At 41.3% G+C, this 23,721-nt stretch overlaps 1 protein-coding gene across 3 annotated transcripts in view; it reads left to right on the top strand.

The window, feature by feature from the left end:
• The window catches only part of aplp2 (amyloid beta (A4) precursor-like protein 2), a 201,029-nt gene that overhangs the window by 163,147 nt on the left and 14,161 nt on the right, over positions 1-23,721 (top strand). For 2 of the 3 annotated variants that reach the window (XM_080214733.1, XM_080214735.1), the window contains 5 exons: positions 6,111-6,269; positions 9,000-9,128; positions 10,154-10,253; positions 20,333-20,488; positions 22,908-22,943. In XM_080214733.1, the coding sequence (XP_080070859.1) occupies positions 6,111-6,269; positions 9,000-9,128; positions 10,154-10,253; positions 20,333-20,488; positions 22,908-22,943 (580 nt within the window). The remainder of the gene's footprint in view (positions 1-6,110; positions 6,270-8,999; positions 9,129-10,153; positions 10,254-20,332; positions 20,489-22,907; positions 22,944-23,721) is intronic. The other variant, XM_080214734.1, reaches the window with a different exon arrangement.

Below are 23,721 nucleotides of genomic sequence, written 5' to 3' on the forward strand. Positions count from 1 at the left end.
CCTTAAGCAGCAACGTCCAAATCTATGACCACCATAGAAAGACAACAGCAGCAGCTACCTGAGAACACCACTACTTACAAGTTCCTCCTCCAAGCCATTCACCATCCTGATTTGGAAATATATCAGCCATTCCTCCACTGTTGCTGGGTCAAAATGCCCTGACAGCACTGTGGTTTGAGCAGTTCAAGAAGGTAGCTCTCATCCTTCTCAAGCAATTAAGGAGGGACAATAAATGCTGGCCTAATCAGCTATGGCCACATTCCCAGAAACAAATAAAGTTACAAGACTCCAAAGGAAAGAGACCACTGTATTAATGCGCAGCAAGGTTTTCAATTTTTTAAAAGCCCATTATCAATGCTGCCTTGGATTCCTTACTTCATTCTCCCTTGGCCTGCTGCTTGTTGTCTAAGATGAGCAGTTCTAAATGTCCATGCAATAAAAACCACCAGTATAGATGGACCATTCCTTCCCCTTTGAACATCACCTCGTTTTGTTCGCACTGTGGAGTTAGTGCACTATTAGGTTCTGACTTGAGGAATAAAAGTAATCCAGTTCAATTCAGAGCTTCCTCAAATCTATTTCAACTTATCCCACTGGTTATTTGGCAATTTCGGATTGTGGTCCAGAATTGGATAAACCTGTAAATCGCGGGGAATACTCATTCCTTTAGCCTTTTTAAGAGGTAGTAAATTTGTCATTGTGGAGATTGAGAGCCAGGGTTTTTTTTAATCCACAGTATTGAAATCACTAAGAGCAATCTCCCGTCCTGTTAGAACCAGCCCTGAACATGTTGATGACCCAGAATCTAAATTCCATGACTGCAAAGGATCATACTTTCTGTGGTTAGTCATAATGGAGTATGTGTTCACAGTCCCACTGCAAGTTTGCTGTTTAGTTAGCAGTTTGTCATCTTTTTGTCCTGCCTTGTAGCTGATTTTTTTATTAAAAAAATCATTCTTGGGGTATGGCCATCGCTGCTAAGGCTTGCATTTATTGACCTTCTCTAGTTACCCTCGAGAAGGTTGTGATAGGCCACTGTCTGAGCTGTTGTGGTCCATACGTTGGGCCGAAGGGCCTGTTTCCTGTGCTGTGTTGTTCTTTGTTCATATGATAAAAGTATTCCTACATTATTTTGTATATATTTTTACATATGCATATTTTATTTTTTATATATATTAGGAGCATGAGAGTAACTCGGGAAAGAGTAGGCCCACTCGAGGGTAAAGGAGGGAGGTTATGTGTAGAGCTAGAGGAAGTCAATGAGATCCTTAATGAGTACTTTGCATCAGTATTCATCAAAGAGGGAGTTATGAGGGAAGTTGAGGTTAGGGAAGTGCGTGTGAATACTTTCAGGCACGTTAGCGTTGGGTGTCTTGAAACGCATTGCGGTAGGCAAGTGCCCAGGGCCGGATGGGATCTAGCCCAGGATATATGGGAGGCAAGGGAGAAAATAGCTGGGACTTAAACAGATATCTTTGAATCCTCTTTGGCCACAAACAAGGTTCCAGAGGACTGGAGAATGGCCAATGTTTTTCCATTGTTTAAGAAGGGAATCAGACATAATTCATGTAATTATAGACAGATGAGTTTGACATCAGTGATGGGGAAATTGCTGGAGAAGGTATTGAGAGACAGGATTTATTCACATTTGGAAGTGAATGGACTTGTTAGTGATAAGCAGTATGGTTTTGTGTAGCGAAGATCATGCCTCACCAACTTGATTGAGTTTTTTAAAGTGGCAACAAGAATGATTGATGGGGAAAGGCAGTAGATGGTGTCTCCATGGACTTTAGTAAGACATTTGAAAAGGTCCCTGATGGCAGGCTGGTACTAAAGGTAAAGTCTTACAGGATCTGGGGCGTCCTGACTAGATACTTACAGAACCGGCTTAGTCGTAGAAGGCAGAGAGTAACGGAAGTGTGCTTTTCAAAATGGAGATTAATTCGAGTGGTGTTCCACAGGGATCAGTGGTGGGACCTCTGTTGTGTGTGATGTATACAAATGGTCTGGAGGAAAATGTCTGATTAGAAAGTTTGCAGATGACGCAAAGATTGGCAGACTTGCAGGTTAGTAATGAGGATTGTCAAAGGATACAGCAGGCTGTAGATAGATTGCAGACTTGGGCAGAGTAATGGCAGGTGAAGTTTAATCTGGACAAATGCAAGGTGTTGTATTTTAGAAGAAAAAAATCAGGTGCAAATTATACAGTAAATGGCAGAACCCTTAGAGCGTTGGCATACAGAGGAATTTGGGAATTCAAATCCCTGAAAGTAGCATTACAGGTGGGCAGAGTGATCAAGAGGGCATACGACATGCTTGCCTTCATTGGCTAGGACATCAAATATAAAAGTTGGCAAGTTATGTTACAACTGTATAAAACTTTAGTTAGGCGACATTTGGAATTTTGCATACAGCTCTGATCAACAGACTACCAGAAGGACGTGGACGCTTTGGAAGAGGCGCTAAGATGGTTTACCAGGATGTTGCCTGGCCTGGAGGGTTTTAACTATGAGGAGAGGTTAGATAAACCCACATTGTTTTCATTCAAAAGATGGAGGCTGAAGGACGATCTGATAGAGGTCTTCAAAATTATGAGAGGTAATAGGTAGAATAGAGGCTTTTTTCCAGAATGAAAAGGTCAACTACAAGAGGGCACAGGTAAAAGGTGAAAGGGGGTACGGTTAAGGGAGATGTGAGGAGAAAGTTTTTCTCATGGAGTGGTGGGTGGCTGGAATACGCTGTCAGTGCAGGTGGTGGAAGCAGGCACAATAGCAACATTCGAGGCATATCTTGATAGATACGTGAATAGGAAGTGAACAGGAAGATAGAAACTGCATATAGGCAATAAGTAGTGGGTCTAAATAAAGATTAGGGATCAGTGCAAGTTTGATAGGCCCAAGGACCTGTTCCTGTGCTCGACTGTTCTTTGTAATACTGTTAGTTGGGGACTGCAAGGGTTTGGACCTACTAGAGATGAAGAACAGCGGCATATGTCCACGTCACAATAGTGAGCAACTTGGGGATGAGGCACCTGTTACCCTTGCCCTTCCAGATGATTTTGGGAAGAACCGTCAGTGTTTATACTGACTTATTTGAGTTTAACCACATTATTATGGCTTTGCAAGGGAAGGAGTGTTAACAGAAGTGCTGGAAATGGGAGGGAAATGGTTGAAGACCCTGTCAACCGCATTGGACGCAAACCCAGCCATAATCATATGACTGCATCCCTTGAGTTGCTTTGATTTGATCTTCAATCTCTAAACAGGACCTTTTGTCTATTCGTTTCAATGTTTTTGGTCTCAGAATGGACTTCAATGATTGAACCTTTCCCTTTCATCTCCAATATACTTTCAAGTTGGTTTACAATGACCTTCATCTTGGCATCAAATGGGAATGAATACTGATCCCTTAATTATTGAATACCACTGTTTAGGTTATGTTCCCACTCCGTTTTGTGTTGGAGCATATCCAGCTCCTTCAGCTTCATGCTTTGCGACGGAAAGATTTCAGAAGGAGGGACCTACCTGCAGTTGTTAACTTGGGCCACTCTGATTGTCCACAAGCTCCAATGTACTGCGGTCCAGATGTACAGCCTGCTTTGCCAAACATTGGTCTAGAATACTTGGATATACTTTTTAGTTTGTAGGGTTTCCTGTTACACATTAACTTGCAGTAAGTACAACATTTAGAAATGGAAGAAATGTTAAATGTATCCTTTTCTAAGACTACCCTCTAAACTTAGCAGAAATAAACTTGAGTCATGTCCTTGATCTGACCTGGCAAAGAAACATTCAGCAGCTGCTTACTCACCAGAGGTTCCTTTGTGCTGATATCATTTTTGTTATTTGTCTTTTTTCCTGACACTTATACTCACCATTCTCTGGTTCAATTGATCATAGCTTAAAATGACTAATCACACAAGTCGCTATAAATGTATTGATTATTAAATTATATATTTGCCTTCAAACCCTTGGATTCTGCTACTCCTCCCTCTATGTTGATTTAGATTTGATGTCACTTTTTGAATTTTTCCCCACCTCTCTCTGCTTTGCTGTACTGCTGCTGATGCCTGATTCCGACACTGCTTTTAAATAACCTTCTCTTCCAGTATACCTTACTGAAGCATTCCAAAGAGACTGTTCCCTCTATCACACCTTGCTCCACTCATTGCTCATCCCTTTCCCTCCCCATATCACAGATCATAGAAGATCATCAAATCCTGTAGTGCAGAAGGAGGCCATTTCGCCCATCAAATCTGCACCGAACACAATCCCAGCTAGACCCCCTGATGCTGAGGCACAATTTAGCATGGTCAATCCACCTAACCTGCACATCTTTGGACTATGGGAGGAAACCAGAGCACCCAGAGGAAACCCACACAGACACAAGATGAACGTCTGTGTGGAATTTGCACAGTCACCCAAGCCGGGAATCAAACCTGGGTCCCTGGTGCTTGAGGCAGCAGTGCCAACGTTGTGCCACTGTGTCAATGCAGGAAATGCAACACTGGCCCTTTACCTCTTTCCTTCCCATGGTCCAAATGATCTTTCCAGGTGAAATTCTTCCATTATATCGTAAGAGGTCACTGCAAAGCAACTTTTATATGTTCTGATATTGGTAATATTGCAGCTTAGGTTTATCAGAATGATACTGGACTCAAAATTAAGTAACAGAGATTACACAAACTATGGTTGTATTCTCCACAATTTAGAAGGCTGTGTGATAATTTGATCTCAACTTTCAAGATTTTAAGGGCAATAGTTGGGGTAGATCCAAACTATTTCTACTGGCTGAGAAATCTAGGACTAGGGATCTAAATATTTTCATGTCAGTCAGACCTTTCAAGGGTGAAATTTGGAAATGCCTCCACACACACAGTGGTGTCATCTGCAAATGGCAATTAATGCTTGACCAGTTAAATTTTAAATCCAAGAATTTTGTTAATTAATGGTTTTTTTTTACAGCTACAATATCTCACTTTATTGATTCAGTCTGTACTTTCGCTGGCTTTTGTAGCTCAATAAAATGCAAGAAGTATCAAAGAGCTGGGTGAACGGGGAGTTGTAATGCTTGAAGGAGTGTGGTGTGCAGGCTGTAAAGAGAGGGTTAGAGACCATCAATCCTCAGGTGGAACAAACTGTCAGAGGAAACATCTGTCAGAAGGTGGAGGGAATCAGAAAGAGGAGAGAAAATAGTTATCAGAGAAGTGTCTAAAGCTTATTTGTTAGTGTCACAAGTCGGCTTACATTAACACCGCAATGAAGTTACTGTGAAAATCCTCTAGTTGCCACACTCCAACACCTGTTCGGGTACACTAAGGGAAAGCTTAGCATGGCCAATCCACCTAACAAACGTATCTTTCAGACTGTGTGAGGAAATACACACAGACACAGGGAGAAGGTGTAGACTCCGCACAGTCACCCAAGTCGGGAATCAAATCCTGCCACTATGAGGCATCCATACCAACCACTGTCTTATCCTCATTCAGCCCATCAAATCTCTGAGGAATCAACAACACATTTATGTAGAATATTTCATGCCCCAAATCACTTTTAATTAAGTTCTTTGATCTGTACGTCTCTGTTGTGCATTAGAAACGTGATAGCTACTCTGTGCACAACATTGTTCCATAAACAGAAATGATGCAAGGTCCAGATCATCTGGTTTAATCATTTTGATTGAAGGTTTAATAATAGCCAGGAGAGATCTCCCCACTCTTTGAAATGGTGCCATGATATCTTGCATCCACCTGACTGTGCAGATGGAGCCCTGCTTTAACATCTCATTTGAAAGCCATCACCTTCTCACAGTGCAGCACTCCTTCAGAACTGGATTGTTAGCTTGGATTATGTGTACTGAATTCTCTGTTATGGGAATTGAAACCAAAATCTTTTAATTTGGATGTGAGTGTTGCTCATTGATCCATAGCTGACACAAACATTTAATTATTAATTATCTGTTCTTTCCTGCATGCTGTCCAATTCTTTATTGTGTGTTTTTTTTATACTGAATGGTTGTCCCTGAATACTACTTTGTATAGAAATGAATAGATCTTTGATACTAATGGGATCTGCAGTGCAATGTGCTGACAACCCTTTCTTGCTGCTCAGCATTTCCAGAACATGGTTGAGGCTCTGGAGGAAGAGGCAGCCACTGAAAAGCTGCAGCTGGTTGAGACTCATCTTGCACGTGTTGAGGCCTTGCTAAACGATCGTCGTCGTGTTGCTTTGGAGAACTACCTATCTGCATTACAAGCAGATCCACCACGTGTGAGTAACCATTGCTTCCAATTGCTGATGGAATTTGGAGCAGAGATTTTAGGACAGGAATGAGGTCAATAAACCTCTCCCTTTCCTACACACAAACCTGGAATAAAATAAACCAGCAAGGCTGGGTAACCAAAATAACCTGAATAAGTTTAACAACTTTAGAACATAGAACAGTACAGCACTTTGCTTCATCTTAAGCTGTCTTTTAACATATCCTATACGTGGAATAGTTTAGGTTAGAGGGTCATTAGATTGGTTCCACTGGTCGGTGCAACATCGAGGGCTGAAGGGCCTGCACTGCGCTGTAATGTTCTATGTATTCTCTCAATGCAAAAATCCACAACCCCCTCCCCTCCCAGACAGACACACACACATCAGGCTATCTGTCTTGATCTTAAAGTTGCTATATCTTGTTGCAGTTTCTCACAGCTACATTTTAATGTCTAACACATTCTCCCTCTTCAGTTCTGATGAAGAGTCAAGCAGACTTGAAACATTCATTCTTGTTTTCTGTCCTTCCGGATGCTGTCAGACTCCTGAGTTTTTCCAACATCCTCTGTTTTTGTTGCAGATTCCAGCATCTGCAGTATTTTGCTAATTACATTACTGGATTGTTTCATGTATCTATTGAGTTCCAGTCCAAGACTTCTGAGGGATAATAAGCCATGTTTTGAAAGTGAGATAAACATCTGACCTGAGTTCCTGATCCCACGGAGCAATAGCAACATTTCCCATCTCTAAATTATAGTATAGTTGATGCATATTCCTTCAGGCAAACTGTTCGGGATTTTGATCTAATCCTCTGGTCAAACGGGCCTGCAATAGCCAGAATTGTTTGCTAGAATTTGATGTTACTCAGGGAAACAGCCACTAATTAATACTGTGACTGGAAAATATCAGGCAGTTTCAACAGTAATGTCCAGTTTTTAAATGTCTGATTTCAGTGGTCACAAATGAAATGTAAAAAGACTGATGCTATACATTGGAGCACTTGCTGTGTTCCCTTTCAGGTAGTACCATTTCCAAGTCCCTCTGCTGAGTCAGAGTATTTCTTCATACTACTAGCCATGGTAAAAATCTTGGGCCATTTTTCTGACTGATGTGTTTTGCAGCATCTACATTTTTATATACCTAGCATGTCAGTAATGCCCAGTGCTAGATCTTGGCACTGCAGGCTGAGACATTGTGCCATTGCTTGCTCATTCAGCCAGTCAATGTCCATCACGATATGTTGAACATTGCTGTAGCTCCCAATTTCTCAGCTTCCCCATGTGCAAATTGTGCCTGTTTACTGACAAGGAAGGAAATGGCGTAATGGTATTATCACTGGACTAGTAATCCAGAGACCCAGAGCAAGATCTGGGGACCCGGTTTCAAATCACCACCTCGGCAGATGGTGAAATTTGAATCCCATAAAAAATATAGAATTGAAGGTCTAATGATGACCATGAAACTCTTGTTGATTAAATGTTGATATTTATTATTGTCATATAGATTTAATCATAGAATTCACATAAAGTGAAAAATATTGTTTCTTGCGCACTAAACAGACAAAACATACCATGCAGAGAGAAGGAGAGAGCGCAGAATGTAGTGTTACAATCATAGCTAAGGTGTAGAGAAGGATCAACTTAATACAAGGTAGGTCCATTCAAAAGTCTGATGGCAGCAGGGAAGAAGCTGTTCTTGAGTCGGTTGGTCCGTGACCTCAGACTTTTGTATCTTTTTCCCGCAAAACAAGGTGGAAGAGAAAATGTCTGGGGTGCATGCGGTCCTAGATTATGCTGGCTGCTTTGCCGAGGCAGCAGGAAAGTGTAGATAGAGTCAGTGGATGGGAGGCTGGTTTGTGTGATGGATTGGGCTACGCTCACGACTCTTTGTAGTTTCTTGTGGTCTTGGGCAGAGTGGGAGCCATACCAAGCTGTGATACAACCAGAAAGAATGCTTTCTGTGGTGCATCTGTAAAAGTTGATGGGAGTCTTAATGGTTATGCCAAATTTCCTTAGCCTACTGAAAAAATAGAGGCGTTGCTGGGCTTTCTTAACTATAGCATCAGTGCGGAAGGACTAGGACAGGTTATTGGTGATCTGGATACCTAGAAACCTGAAGCTGTTGACCATTTCCACTACATCCCCGTTGATATATGCCCTCTGAAGTTAGGGATGGGCAATAAATGCTGGTGATGCCCACATCTGTAATGAGAAAAAAAACCCTGCTTCCACTTTAACTTTGCCACAACTCCTGTATTGGCTGATTTGCTTTATTTTTAATAATTTCATTATCTGTTTGCCTCCTTTTTGAGGGCATTATCATCGTCTTTCCATTATTTCCTCTCATTTGTACCTCAGTCTCTGGCATTCCCTTAAAAGAGTAGCAAAAGAAATGAAGGCCATGAGCAATCTGAGCACAATAGAAATTCACATGTGGTTAAAAAAGAGGCTAGAATATGATACTGAACAAGTTCTCAGACAGAAGATTGGAGATGGAGCTTGCTACTGCGCAGGATGTGAGCTGACATTTGATTGATCAGATCCCAATGAGAGGGACTGTGCTGGATCGACACAGGGTGAGCAAGGTAAAAGAAGCAAATGGGAATCCTATTGGAGAGAAATGGAGAAATTTTTAATTTCCTGAAAAAGTGGTAGTGAATTAAAATGCAAGTTAAATGCTGTGTTTCAACCTTGCCTTCTGACTGACACTGATACCTTTAATAAATAATTTCCTCTGCAGCCTCATCGTATCCTTCAGGCCCTGAAACGCTACATCCGTGCAGAGCAGAAGGATCGGCAGCACACTCTTCGACATTACCAGCACGTCATGGCTGTAGATCCAGAGAAAGCAGCACAGATGAAATCTCAAGTGAGTGAAATATTATGAAACAAAATACATTGCCCTTGTTATCCAAGGGAGCCTCCTGTTCTGTTCATTTCTAACATGCTCCTCAGACGTAGGCCTCAGATGCAAATAGTTATTGACACTGGATAGTTTTCAGATTTTCCAGTAAAATACAATAAAATAATAACTCCACAGTTAAACAGAGTTCATTTTAAAATCTCTGGGAATATAGAATTGGGATTCATGATGTGGATAATTGGGAACTTCAGGGCAGTATTAAAATATCTTGAAGCACTTCAATCAATAAATTACTTTAAGATGCACTAACTGTTTTCTGGAAGAATGAGGTAGTAATTCAGCAAGATTAGGACACACACAAATGTAGTTGGGTGTTTTTAACAGAAGGATTAGCTAGAATACTGAAAATATCCCCATTATCCTTCAATTAGCTCACCAACCAGAATTAGCAGTTGCTTTTGATTTGATTTCACCTGAAGAATGGCGTCTTCAGTGCAGCAGGTATTACAGTCGATATTTGTCCTAGATGCTATATTTATACCATGGGCGGCACGGTAGCACAGTGGTTAGTACTGCTGCTTCACAGCTTCAGGGACCTGGGTTCGATTCCCAGCTTGGGTCACTGTCTGTGTGGAGTTTGCACATTCTCCTTGTGTCTGTGTGGGTTTCCTCCAGGTGCTCTGGTTTCCTCCCACAGTCCAAAAATGTGCGGGTTAGGTTGATTGGCCATGCTAAATTGACCGTAGATGCATAGGTTAGAGGATTAGTGGGTAAAATATGTACAGATATGGGGGTAGGGCCTGGGTGGGATTGTGGTCGGTGCAGACTCGATGGGCTGAATGGCCTTTCTGTACTATAGGGTTTGTATGATTTCTATGTCTTAATTCCCCATTCTCTGTGCTACCTCTGAGCCAACCATTGTGAAAGAAAAACAAGAATATCTTGTTGCTGATGTTGTTTGCATTTGAGTTTCATGTTAATTTATGCAAGCAAGTGTTAAAATACTTTAAATGATTGTCTCTGGTGCCTAGGTTGTGACCCACCTCCATGTTATTGAGGAACGAATGAACCAGAGCCTCTCTCTGCTTTACCAGGTGCCATTTGTTGCTGAGGAAATCCAAGATCAGATTGGTGCGTACAAGTATTGCAGCATTTGTTTGTGTTTCATACTTGAGAGTACTTACATTGTGGACCAATATTGCAATAATTCTCTCGATGCAGAATGCACAGTGAGGTGTTTTGTGCATTAGACTTGGTAGTCTTATTTGTTTCTTATGGTTATTGCCACAATCTTCAGAATTTTTGAAATCCAAAGAGGTGCCTCACTGATCTTGGAACTAATCCACCACTTTGATAGACACAGTCTAGCAACTTTTGCCATCTGACTGCTCATAAACTACCCCTAATGGCCAATGAAACATTCTGCTCTGTGCAGTGAATGAAAATTGTCTGTTTCAGGCCAGAGGGTTCAACCAGTTTCTGAGCTCAGAATATGGGGCAACGATTCCAAGACCAAATTGAAGAGCTGTGACATAATTTGGGAGATTAACCCTATTCTACTTGGAATAAATAAATACTATTGTGTTCAGTGATGAGGCACGTCAGATTGTTATCTGTCAGGTGTAAACCTGCAATCCTTCAGTTGTCAGCCATGTCAGGAAGGAATGTTGTTTTAACGTAAGTTTTTCTTTTGTGTTTCATGGCTACTCTGGTGTATATCCTTAGTGTACACTTGGTAAAGCCCTGGAAGTTAGGCAGAGCTCCCTTTGGTCCACGATAAAGCTGGATTGCGTCTTTTCATTAGCAGATTGTGAGGCTTACAAGCACCCTTTGAGGATGTTACTGAAACTTGTTGCGGAGATTTTGTTTATGGTCTGCATTTAATCAACAGTGAATCCTGCATGCCCGAGTCTTTATGTATAATTTATAGGATTTAATTTGGCTTCCATTGAATGTAATCCTGCTTGCTACGAGCAAGAATGTTACGAAACATAACATACATCAAAATATACGTAGAAAATAGAAGCAAGAATAGGCCATTTCGCCCTTCAAGCCTGCCCCATCATTCATTCATAGGGGAAGGCGATGCTCTAGTGGTATTATCAGTAGACTATTAATCCAGAAACTCAGCTAATGTTCTGGGGACTTGGATTCAAATCCATGGCAGATGGTGGAATTTGGATTCAATAAAAAAAAATCTGGAATGAAGAATCTAATGATGACCATGAAACCATTGTTGCTTGTCAGAAAAAACACCTGGTTCGCGAATGGCCTTTAGGGAAGGAAATCTGCCATGCCTACATGTGACTCCAGAGCCACAGCAATGTGGTTGACTCTCAACTGCACTCCCAAGGGCATCTAGGGTTGGGCAATAAATGCTGGCCAGCCAGAAATGCCTACGTCCCACAAATGAATAAAAATATGGCTGATCTCTCCTCCTCCCCCACTTCCCTTAATTCCTTTGGCCTCAACAGCTATATCTAATTCTTTTCCCACAATGCTGTGGCCTCAAATACTTTCTGGTAGTGAATTCCACAGATTCACCACTGTCTGGGTGAAGAAATTTCAAAGAATCATAAAATCCCTATAGTGCAAAAGGAGGCCATTCAGCCCATCGAGTCCCGACAGAGCATGTTACCCAGGCCCTATCCCTGCAACCCCTCATATTTACCCTGCTAATCCTCCTAACCTATTTACCTTGAAACACTAAAGGACAATTTAGCATGGCCAATCCAGCTAACCTGCATATCTTTGGACTTTGGGAGGAAATCAGTGCCCCCAGAGGAAACCTGGCAGATCCATGCAGACACGGGGAAAACGTGCAAACCCTACACAGTAACTCAAGGCCCCTGACGCTGTGAGGCAGCAGTGCTAACCTTTTGTGTCACTGTACTGCTTCACCTCAGTCCTAAAAATTTTACTTGTTATCCTTAAGCTCTGACCCCTACCACTGGGAAAATTCTTTCTGAATCTACCCTGTCTAATCCTATTAAAATTTTATAAGTTTCTATGAGTATCCCTCTCACTTTTCTAAACTCCAATAAATATAATCCTAACTGATTAAATCTTCCTTCATATGAAAGACCTGCCATCCCAGAAATCAGCCTAGTAAACCTTCGCTGTACTCCCTCTATAGCACGGACATCCTTCCTCAGATAAAAACACCAAAACTGCACACAATACTCCAAGTGTGACTTCACCAATGCCCTATACAATTTCAGGAAGATACCCCTATTCCGTACTCAAATCCACTCACTATGAAGACCAACATACCATTTGCCTTGTTACTTACTGCCTGCTCTACCTGCACACTTACTTTCAGTGACTTTTGCATGAAAACACCAAGGTATCACTGAGTATCCCCCGTCTCAATGTACACTCATTCAAATAATTATCTGCCTTCCTAATTTTGCTACTGAAATGGATAACCTAACGTTTATCCACATTATAATTTATCTGCCATACATATGCTCACCCTCCCACCCATCTTTGTATCATCTGCAAATTTGGAGATAATACATTTAGTTCGCTCTTCCAAATAATTCACATATAATGTGAACAGTTGGGGTCCTAGCACAGATCACCATGGTACCCCACTGGTCACTGTCTTCCGATTGGGGAAAGACTCGTTTGTTCCAACTCTTTGCTTCCTGTCTGCTAACCAGCTTTCTATTCATATCAAGAAATTATCTGCAATCCCATGCACCTTAATTTTACACAGTCTGCTATGTGAGACCTTGTCAAAAGCTTTCTGAAAGTCTGAGTAAACCACATCCACTGGTTCTCCCTGGTCAACTCTGCTTGTTACATCCTCAAAGAATTCCAGGAGATTTGTCAAGCATGATTTCCCTTTCATAAATCCATACAGACTTTGATTATGTCACTGCTTTCCAAATGCTATGCTACGAAATCCTTGATAATGATTCTAGCAACTTCCCTATTACCAATGTTAGACTCACGGATCTATATTGTCCCTTCAATCTTTATGTCCTCTGCTGTCTGAAGGTTTAACCTTTACAACACACAAAAGCCAACTCTGGTCTATTTCATTAAACACCCTCATTAAATCTGTTTATTTCTGCCTTTCCATGCCATTTTAAAGCAAGCTACAAACCAGTCAATTTACCATCTGTTCAGAATCATCAACCTACAAATTTTTCCTTTTCAACTATTTATTTAATTTCTTTTGAAAAGTTAGAATTGAATCCACTTTGACAACCCTTAAGGCAGTGTATTTCAAATGATCACAACTCACTGCACTGAAAAATAGTCTTTAATTTGTCACTGCTGGTTAACGATTATTATGCCTTTGGCAGCTCATTGTTACTTACTCTATCAAAATGCTTCACAATTTTGACCTCTAAATTTCCTCTAACCTCTGCTTGAAGGACACTACTAGTCTTTCTACGTAACTGAAGCCTCTCATCACTAGTAGCACTGTCATTAATCTCCCCTGTGCCCTCTCAGCTCTTGATAGCCATTCTAAAATGTTTTGCCCAGAATTGTAGCTGAGGCCAAAAGTGATTTATAAAGTTTAGTGTCACTTGCTTGCCTTTGTACTGTTTGCTTTTTTTAACAGTCTCATCAATTTCAATTATTTGATTTAAATTCACATGTTGATTGCCGTTTCATTACCTTGTATTTGTTCACATCAAAGGCAGTTTGTCTCTCATCAGCTGAGTTCTCAAGTCCAGAGTGCGGTAGAATGCTCTCCATTTTGCTTGAAGCCACCCAGGACAAAGCAGCTGATTGATTGGCCTCCCATCCAACACCTTAAACATTAATTCCCTCCACCATTAATACACACTAGTAACATTGTGTACCATCTACAAGACACACTGAGCCACTCACTAAGGCTCCTTAGACAGGACTGTCCAAACCTATGACTTCCACCACTTGGAAAGTCAAGAGTTGCATGGAAACCGGCTTCTGCAAGTTCTCCTCTCAAGTCACACACCATCCTGACTTGGAAAAATATTGCTGTTCCTTCACTGTTGTTAGATCAAAATTCTGGAACTTCGTTCCTGACAGCAGTTTGTCCCCATGACAGATGCACTGAAGTGGTCATAGAAGGCAGCCCACCATCCAACAACAATCAGGGATGGGAACAAACACTGGCCTTGCTTGCAACACCCGCATCCCATAAGCAAATACATTTAAAATAATGGCAGTAATAGCGGAATCTCTTCCTCCAGTTATTTGTTTAATTGCCCACCACAATTCACAACTGGATGTGGCAGGATTGCGGCGCTTTCATTTTGGGATCACTTAGCTCTGTCTATCACATGCTGCTTTTGCTGTTGGGTATACAAGTAGACTTGCATTGTAGCGTGACCAGATTTGTACTTCATTTTCACGCATGCCTTCCTGCATTCTACATGGAACCAGGACTGATCTCTTGGCTTGATGGTAATGAGAGAGTGGGAGATATGCCAGGCCATAAGGTGATAGTTTAATGCAATTCCATTGCTGCGGATGGTCCACGGTGCCATGTAGATGCCCAATTTTGAGTTCCTAGATAGGTTCTGAATTTTCCCATCCAGCATGGTGATAGAGGCACACAACATGATGGAAAGTATCTTCGGTCTGAAAGCAGCACTTAATTTCCACAAGAACTTTGCAATGGTCACTCTTTCCAGAACAGTCATGGACAGATGTATTTTAAACAATTAGTTTGGTGAGGATAAGGGTTTTTCCATTTGATTCCCTTATGACTTGCTGAAAGCCCAGTTTCGCAGTTATGTCATTCAAGATTCAGCCAGCTTGGTGCTACTGATTCATTCTTGGTGATGGGTGTTGAAATCCCCCAACCAACTCTGTGCCTGTTCAACCCTTGGTGCTTCTACCAAACTGCTTTCCACATGGAGAACACTGATCCATTAGTTGAGGGAGGATAGGCGGTAATTCCGTTGCCCATGTTTGGCTTGATACGATGAGACTTTAAGGTTGGATGTTGAGGACTCGTAGGGTAACTCTCTACCAAATGTGCTACCACCTCTGGTGAGTCTGTCCTGCTATTAGGACATGGTGATGGTTGTGTCTGGGATATTGACTGTAAGGTGTAATTTAAGGAGTATGTTTCTTGACTTGTATGTGGGACAGTTCTTTTCATCTTGTGTTTTAGTGTAATCTTTAGCATAACCTCCCCATTCTTATAATCTGTACTTTAACCATTAAAGGAAAATATTCTGGACACCACTTTGCTCAATTTATATACTCAACCTGTTCCTTTCAGGAAACCGTAGACAGAGATTCCAGGATCCCTCCATTCCCTATACTTGTCAAAATACTGCACTTATTGTGTGTTCTTTTGCCTGATTTGTCCTTCTCAAATGCATTACCTCATATTTCTCACGATAAATTCCATTTGCCATGTTTTGCCCACCTGACCATCGATATCTTTTCGCAGTCTTTGTCACACTCAGCCACATGGCAAATTTTCATATAATCTGAAAGCTTCCTAATTCATATTTAGATTCTTTTAGAGTCAGAGTTTTATAGCACAGAAAGAGGCCTTTCGGCCCATTTTTGTCTGCACTGCTAGTGTTTGTTCCCATCCCTGATTGTTGTTGGATGGTGGGCTGCCTTCTATGACCACTTCAGTATATCTGACATGGGGACAAATTGCTGTTAGCGCACCTACCTATTTGAATCCCATTTTCTGGTACTTGGTCCATAGCCCTGTGTAGCTGTGGCATTTCAAGCGCTCATTTAAATATCTTCTAAATGTTGTGAGCGTTCCCACCTTTCAGTTAGTGTTTCAGCTTCCCACCACCCTCTGGGTGAAAAAGGTTTTCCTCAACTTCCCACTAAATATCCTGCCCCTTACAATCACATCCTTCCTGTACCGTAGTGACTAGAACAGCACATTCTACTCTAGCTGTGGTCAAACAAGCGTTTCATACAACTCATTTGTAGTTTTCCTGCTTTTATATTCTATTTTATATTTGACTCTCAATTATTACTGGTTTACATGCAAAGGAACCTCATGCTGAGCCCTGTGGAGTCTCTACTATAAATAGCTTTCAAGTCACAGAAACACCCACTGACCAATAAACTTTGCTTCAATTTTGCACATTATCTTGGACCCCGTAAGCTTCTTGAGCTTGAGGGACCAGGCAAGTAGTCCTGATGTAGCTTCATTTGGTGCTAAATATAATTCTTCTCGATGATGTGGACATTGCTGGCTAGGCCAGCATTTATTGCCTGTTACATATGCAAGTTTGGGTGTGTGCCTTCCCTTTAAGTGTGCATCAGGTGATCCTGAGTGGCATGCTCCAGGATGGAGCTTGGGGAGTCAGACTGTGCAACTGTAAAGACCTGAAATAAACTGTTCCTCATGACAACAAGACCCAGACATAATATTGCCCATTCCTAATTGCCCTGAGAAGGTGATGGTGAGCTGACTTCTTGAATCACAGCAATCCACATAATGTGGTTACACCCACAGTGCTGTTAGGAAGGGAATTCCGGAACGGGACATATTGCTGCCACTGTGCATTGGTGATGAAGAGAATGTTTGTGGGTAGCGTGCAGCCTCTTGAGTGTTTGGAGCTGCATTCTTCCAGACAAGTGGAAAGTATTCCAATCCACTCCTAACTTGTGCCTTGTAGATTGAGGATAGTCTTTGGGGAGTCGGGAGGTGAGTTACTTGCCACAGGATTCTTTGCCTCTGACCTGCTCTTGTAGCTATAGTACTTAAATGATTCATTGATAACCGCTGGATGTTGATGGTGTAGATTTCAGCGATCGTAATGTCATGGGGTAATTGCATCAAATGCACTACCCTAATCAAGCTTCTTTGCTATCTCCTCAAAATATTCAGTCAATTTAGCCAGATGCAGTCTGCCCTTAACAAATCTGTCCTGACTGTTCCTCTTTAAATGATGATTTCAAATGTGTGTCAGGATTGTTCACAATCATTTTCCACCACTGAGCTTAGGCTGATGGCCTGTATTTATTCAGGCTATCCCTGCTTTCCTACTTAAAAAGTGGTGCATCATTAGTTGCCCTCATTCTTCTGGTATCACACCTGTATCCAAGAAGATTGAAGCTCTTAGAGGGTCATTAGATTGGTTCCACTGTTTGGCGCAACATCGAGGGCCGAAGGGCCTGTACTGCGCTGTAATGCTCTATGAAGAGTGATGGTCATAGCCTTCTCTGTTACATTCCTCAGCAGCCTGGGATATATTTCTTCTGGGATTCATGAGTTGTCCACTTTCAGAGATGCTGTACAACTTAATCATTCCACTCTCATTGTTTGTCCCAGACAGTATTTTACACTTCTGACGAGAATGTCTGCTTTGCTCCTTTCTTGTGAAAAGAGATGCAAAGTACCCATTAAGAACCACTGCTACATCTTGTGGCTCCACACGCACCAGCAATTCCTTTGGTCTCTAATTGCCTATGCTCTTTCTCCTGAGTTAACCTTTTGCTCTTGGCTATTCTTGGTTTTACTTGTCAATATTTTCTTTCATGCCCTTATTTCATTCCCAGCTTTTTGTGATGTCACCTTATATTTCTGATACCTCAAGCATTCTGCAGTGTTGAGATATTAATTTCTGACATAAGCTTTCTTATTGCCTTATCCTACTCTATGCTGTTTGATATCTGAGAATATTCTTTGTGGGAATGTATTTTTCCTGAACTCCTCTTTGACCATCTCACAATGCTCAGACACTGATTTACTTTCAAGTAGCTATTCAGTCCACTTTTGACACATCACAGCACAGCTTAATAAAAACGGCCTCAGCCTGATCCATCTTTATCCTTTTCTATAATTACTCTAAATCTTTTGGAATAGTGATTACTACCAATAAAATGCTCTCCCACTAACACTGCTTCCGTCCACTCAGATTCATTTGATAGAATTCAGTCTAAAATTGCCCCTTCTTTTGGTGGACTTGTTACTCAGGCTAAAAAAATTCTTTTGAATGTGTTTTAAGAATTATGTTGTACTTTTTGGGCGACGTGGTAGCACAGTGGTTAGCACTGCTGCTTCACAGCGCCAGGGACCTGGGTTTGATTCCCGGCTCGGAACACTGTCTGTGTGGAGTTTGCACGTTCTCCTCGTGTCTGTGTGGGTTTCCTCTGGGTGCTCTAGCTTCCTCCCACAGTCCAAAGATGTGCAGGTTAGGTTGATTGGCCATGCTAAAATTGCCCCTTAGTGTTCCTGATTTGCATAGGTTAGAAAGATTAGTGGGTAATATATGGGGGTAGGGCCTTGGTAGGATTGTGGTCGGCGCAGACTTGATGAGCCGAATGGCCTCTTTCTGCGCTGTAGGGTTTCTATGATTGTGATTCTTGTACATTCTATTTCCCCCCATTTAACATGATGGTAGTAAATCCCTTGCTATTAATCCCCCATTTTGCTTCTGCACTTTTCAGTTTGCCGAACTGCTTCTCTGTCTCCCTGTGAGAGCATTTATTCCAAAAAGTGTAGTTGCTTCTTTTTTGTGCTTTTGTTCATCCCATTATGATTTCATTTGATCCTCTTGACATGTCACCTTCTCCTCATAGTTATCATTGTTTCTTTAACTAATATTGTAACACTATTGTTCCCACCCCCCACTCCTCACCTTATCCCTCTTTCGATTCTAATTTATAACCAGGAACATCAAGCTGCCATTCCATTCCTCTCTTTCTTTAAGCCACCTCTAAATAATAGCTATGATCTCATAATTCCAGATATCTATCTGTGCCCTCAGCTTATCTTCCTTGTTCAAATGACTCCTTGCATTGAATTATATCCACTAATCACTGAACAATTTGTTGTTTGTTTACTGGCCTTTATTTCCTTGACCTTCTGTACTCGCTTATTAATTTTGTAGAAACATGGGAACAGGAGTAGACCATTCAGCCCATCAAGTCTGTTCCACTATTTAATATGATTGTGTCTGATCAAACACTTCCATACCTTTTACGCCCATTATCTCCATGACCCTTTACATTATTGTGAATCAAAAATCTACCAATCTCTGCTTTAAACAAACACAATGACTGACCATCCACAGCCCTCTGGGTAAAAAATTATAGGTTCTATAGTGAATGCAAGCAGGCTTTTTCCACTGAGGCTAGGGGAGAAAAAAATACTAGAGGATGTGGGTTAAGGGTGAAGGGGGAGAAGTTTAAAGGGAATATTAGGGGGGGGCTTCTTCACACAGTGGTGGGAGTGTGGAATGAGCTGCCAGATGAAGTGGTAAATGCGGGCTCACTTTTAACATTTAAGAAAAACTTGGACAGGTACATGGATGAGATGGGTGTGGAGGGATATGGTCAGTGGGACTAGGCAGAAAAATGGCTTGGCACAGCCAAGAAGGGCCAAAGGGCCTGTTTCTGTTCTGTAATGTCCTACGGTTCAATAAAGATTCACAACCTGTAAAGAAATTTCTCCTCATCTCAGGCCTAAATGGCATCCCCCATATTTTGAAATTGTGCCCTCTGGTTCTAGACCCATCAACTATTGGACGCTTTTTGGAATATTCTGTGATGTCACAAAATAATTTAGCGTTTTCTAATGTGTAACTTTTCCCCATGTAGTAAGTTCCCAAATGAATTCATAAGTGCTTGCTCATAGTAAACAAAGATAATTGAGCAGGCAACTGTTCCAGTTCAGTCACCATGCAGCCACTGAATTCCAGGTCAGAGAGCTGCAAGTGAGCAACATGTCCTCCTTGCTGCACAGGAACGGATGGAGAAGACAACTTGGGCAGTCTCAGCAATACAAGAATGAGGGAACATCACTTTTTTTAAAAAAAGGGGGTGTCCTGATTAGGACAGAGATGAGGAGAATTTTTTTTCTGAAGGTCATTAATCTTTGGGATTCTCTCCCACAGGGAGCATCTAGGGCGGGGTCAATAAACACTTTTAAGTTTGAGTTAGATTCTTGATTAACGGGGGAATCAAAGGTTGTGCCAGGTAGATAGGAATGTAGAAATGAAGCCACAGTCAGAGCAGCCATGATCTAATAATCAAATGGTGAAGCAGGCTTGAGGGGCCAAATGGCCTACTCCTGATTCATACCTATGTGTAAATACTTTGTACTAGATAGCTAGAGAAAAAGTGCTGAAATTTGACATGCCTCTGAATCTGATTAACCTGGTTATTTTCAGCTTGTATGTAATTCATCAGTGGTTGGATTTTTGTAGATCAATTTGTTTTGTTGGCTTCATCCCAGCAAAATGTGACAATGTGAAATGCACTCTTCCTAGATGAACTATTGCAGGAGCAACACTTTGGTATGGATCAACTTGCTTCCAGCTCTGAAAGCCAAACTGCTTTTGATTCCATCGAGGCACCATTTGTTGATGGCAAACCATTCCGGCCGATTCAGGTTAAGACCATGCCGGCTATCGCTGATGTAGAAGGTATGTGCGCTTGAAACAAAGAATGCAAAATTGATTTGGTTCTTCAATGCAATAATTAAAAGATTGATTATTCAGGATAAATTGTACATGAAGAAATTTCTCCTTGCAAGGTAGAGATTTTTTTCAATATAAGGTCAAGAACTTTCAAAGGTGAGCTGATCAATCCCATCCCAACACACACACCCTGGTTTAGATCAGGATTGCCATGACACCGTGAAGATCGTGAGACGGAGGGAGGCTAGGGGTGATCAGGAATGAGAAGGGAGATATACGTACATAAATAAATTTGGCTGGTTAACATGTGTCCCTTTTTCACCCCTTCCTCTTCAGTGATTGTGCCAATGTTGCGATCAATTTTCAAATTACAAAGAAGCTTTAGATTGTTTATAAAACAGATCAGTTTAATTCATTCCTAAATTCCTATACTGTACGTAATGTAGTAAAGAACATAAAAAGGTGAACGTGAGCATTGATAACAATTTATTTTAATTAATTAATTAAAATGAATCTAACTTCTAGATTAAATCTCTGCTGTTTTCCTTAATGAAGTCTTAATCTTGGAGAATATTTCTGTTTCTCTCCAGCCAGTGCATCACCCCAGTCATTATTTTGTTTCAGAATTATAAGAATCCTTTCCAAACTGCAAATACTGCAGTGTGGCTGTAATTTTGTGGCCCTTAAAATCTGCCAGTAAAGAGCAATGGCACCAGGACCCATTCCGAAAAACAATCGTCCCAGGATAGTTTGGCATTGGGCTCTATTGTCTTCAGATCTACAGTTTCTGTTTGTGCAACTTCCTAATGTGAAAGCATATTTCATAAAAAGCAGGAAATGCTTCGGCTGACTCTCTTTCTGAGACTCTAGTTGGTACTTTTTGTGTCTGAATTTTGATACAATTTGTCAGCATCAGCAAGTTCACCAAGCGTGGTAGGTGGCAATGAAGGCTGCCTTCTCACTGCAGTAGTCCACCTGTCCTTATAGGTACAAATTAACAAATGAGCTGAAATTACAATGATGTGGTGTGCATACTGTAAATCCAGATGGAATTAAATTCTCGATGAGCTTTGAAAGTCTAAATTGCAATGAGGTTGGGGTGTTTTAACCCAGCCTCTATGGGTGATGGAATGCCATGTGGTAAAAATGCAAATGGCATACTGCTGTTACAAAAAGTTTGGTCTTAAACCCAAATGCTAGTCAGATTTTATATTTGACCTCTGTGCCCAAATGCTTCTCCTAGACTTCTGGAGTTTCAGTGAAGGAACTGAGATACGAATGCTTCTACTTCTGACTCTACTAAATTTGAGGAAAAAATATTTCAGTGAAAGGAACCTTTTGCATGTTTATGAAGATTTTTTTCTTTATTATTTTGTTCACAATGTTTGGGGCTATTGGTGCTTATAGCTGGAGCATATTTCCACTTTTAGGCTCTGTGTGTCAGTTTGAAGCAACTCAATCAGGTTAGATGTTCTTCTAATGTCCTTCCAGTCAATTTTACAAACATGCACCTCCGAATCTCAGAATATTGTGCGTTTTCCAGTAATTGAGTTTTTCTTCTGATCCTTCTATAATTCAAGACCAAGTTAACAAGGATCAATATGTTAAAACTTGTTCTCCTACAGAATTCCTACAGTACAGAATGAGGCCATTCAGCCCATCAAGTCTGCACAGAATCTCTGAGAAAGCTTCCTACCTACTGCCCTATCCCCATACAATGGCTAATTCATCTTAACCTACAGTTTTTTGAACACTATGGAGCAGTTTAACATGGCCATTCCACCTAACATCTTTGGGCTGTGGGAGGAACCAAACCAGCTGGGGGAAAGCCTGAAAACTCCACACAGTCACCCAAGGCTGGAATTGAACCTGGGTCCCTGGCACTGAGAGGCAGCAGTGCTAAGCACCATGACACTTGAATTCAGAAAGAAATCCCACAACACCAATTTAAAGAGCAAACAGGTTTATTTGTAGCAAAAGCAGCTTTTGCTACAAATAAACGTGTTTGGACTTTAAACTGGTGTTGTGGGATTTCTTTCTGTTTTACCCCAGTCCAGCGCTGGCATCTCCACATCACGACCACTTGAATTCAAGCAGAATGTGGACCAATTCAACCAATGGTGTTGTAAGCAACTATCCCAATTCATTTCCCCTCCCAGTTGTTGCCCTTAAGCAGTGTTGCTGTGATTAACAGGGACCAGAAGTTTGGACCTTCGTTTTTGTGATTCAGTTGTGAAAAGCGAGGGTTCACACTAATAAAAGCATTTGATACCTACTGTTTGACATAGATGGGACTCTAATACACAAATATTTGGACTTGCTTCAAAATCACATGTATTTACAAATGTAAATTAGGAATTCTGTCTGTCCTATTCTTTGTTTCTTGGTCTTTTCATTCTTCGATTTCTCTTGACTTCGCTGCCAGGCACAGTGCCGGATTCGTGGCCAGCAATTAAGAAAGGTTGGTTTAAAACTGTCCCAGGCCTCACTTCTCACACTCATTCTTCCTCCTCAGCCTGTTCTTCCACTTGCCTTCCCCATCTCAATCAATTGCTTATCATTTATTTGTTGTTGCTGGAAACAGTAATTTTCTTCCACTCCCAGGCTTCACTGACCTGCATGCCATCCTAGTTTACGCTGTTTAGTTGTCACTTGTCTGAAGTTTACTTGGAATGTTTCTATTGTCCTGAACTTTGGAAAGTTGGATGAAATTGGCCGCTACCTTCAGTTGATTTTGCAAACCCAAAGGCATCTGCTTCAGTATAAAGCTTTAATGCTTTTGCTTTCAGATTAGAAGCCTGCATTCCTTTTAGGTGAGCTCAGTTGCGGATTGTTTACAGGATTACAGCATGAGCCAAATGTTAGGCTCAGGCAGCTGACCACTGTAATGCGCTGTGTCCTAATTCTCCTATCCTTTATCCTGATCCCCAGATTTCACACATCACTAATGCTTTTGGAATGTCAATGCTGATATTGAATTAGTTAACACTCGTTCATTTCTCAGCTCTGTGGCTTGAATGCTAAGTAAGAAGTCTCATGCCACCAGGTTAAAGTCCAACAGGTTTATTTGTAGCAAATGCCACTGGCTTTCGGAACTGGCTGTTTCTTTGTCAGGTGGGTAGGAATTCTGATCACAAACTCAATTTACATGAATAATGATTGGAATGTGAGTCTTTACAGCTAACCAAGTCTTAAAGGTACAGACAATGTTGAGTGGAGAGAGCGTTAAGCACAGGTTA

The sequence above is a fragment of the Carcharhinus amblyrhynchos genome, chromosome 29 (genome assembly GCF_965287045.1).
Source record: "Carcharhinus amblyrhynchos chromosome 29, sCarAmb.v2.hapA, whole genome shotgun sequence".
Classification (NCBI taxonomy): domain Eukaryota; kingdom Metazoa; phylum Chordata; class Chondrichthyes; order Carcharhiniformes; family Carcharhinidae; genus Carcharhinus; species Carcharhinus amblyrhynchos.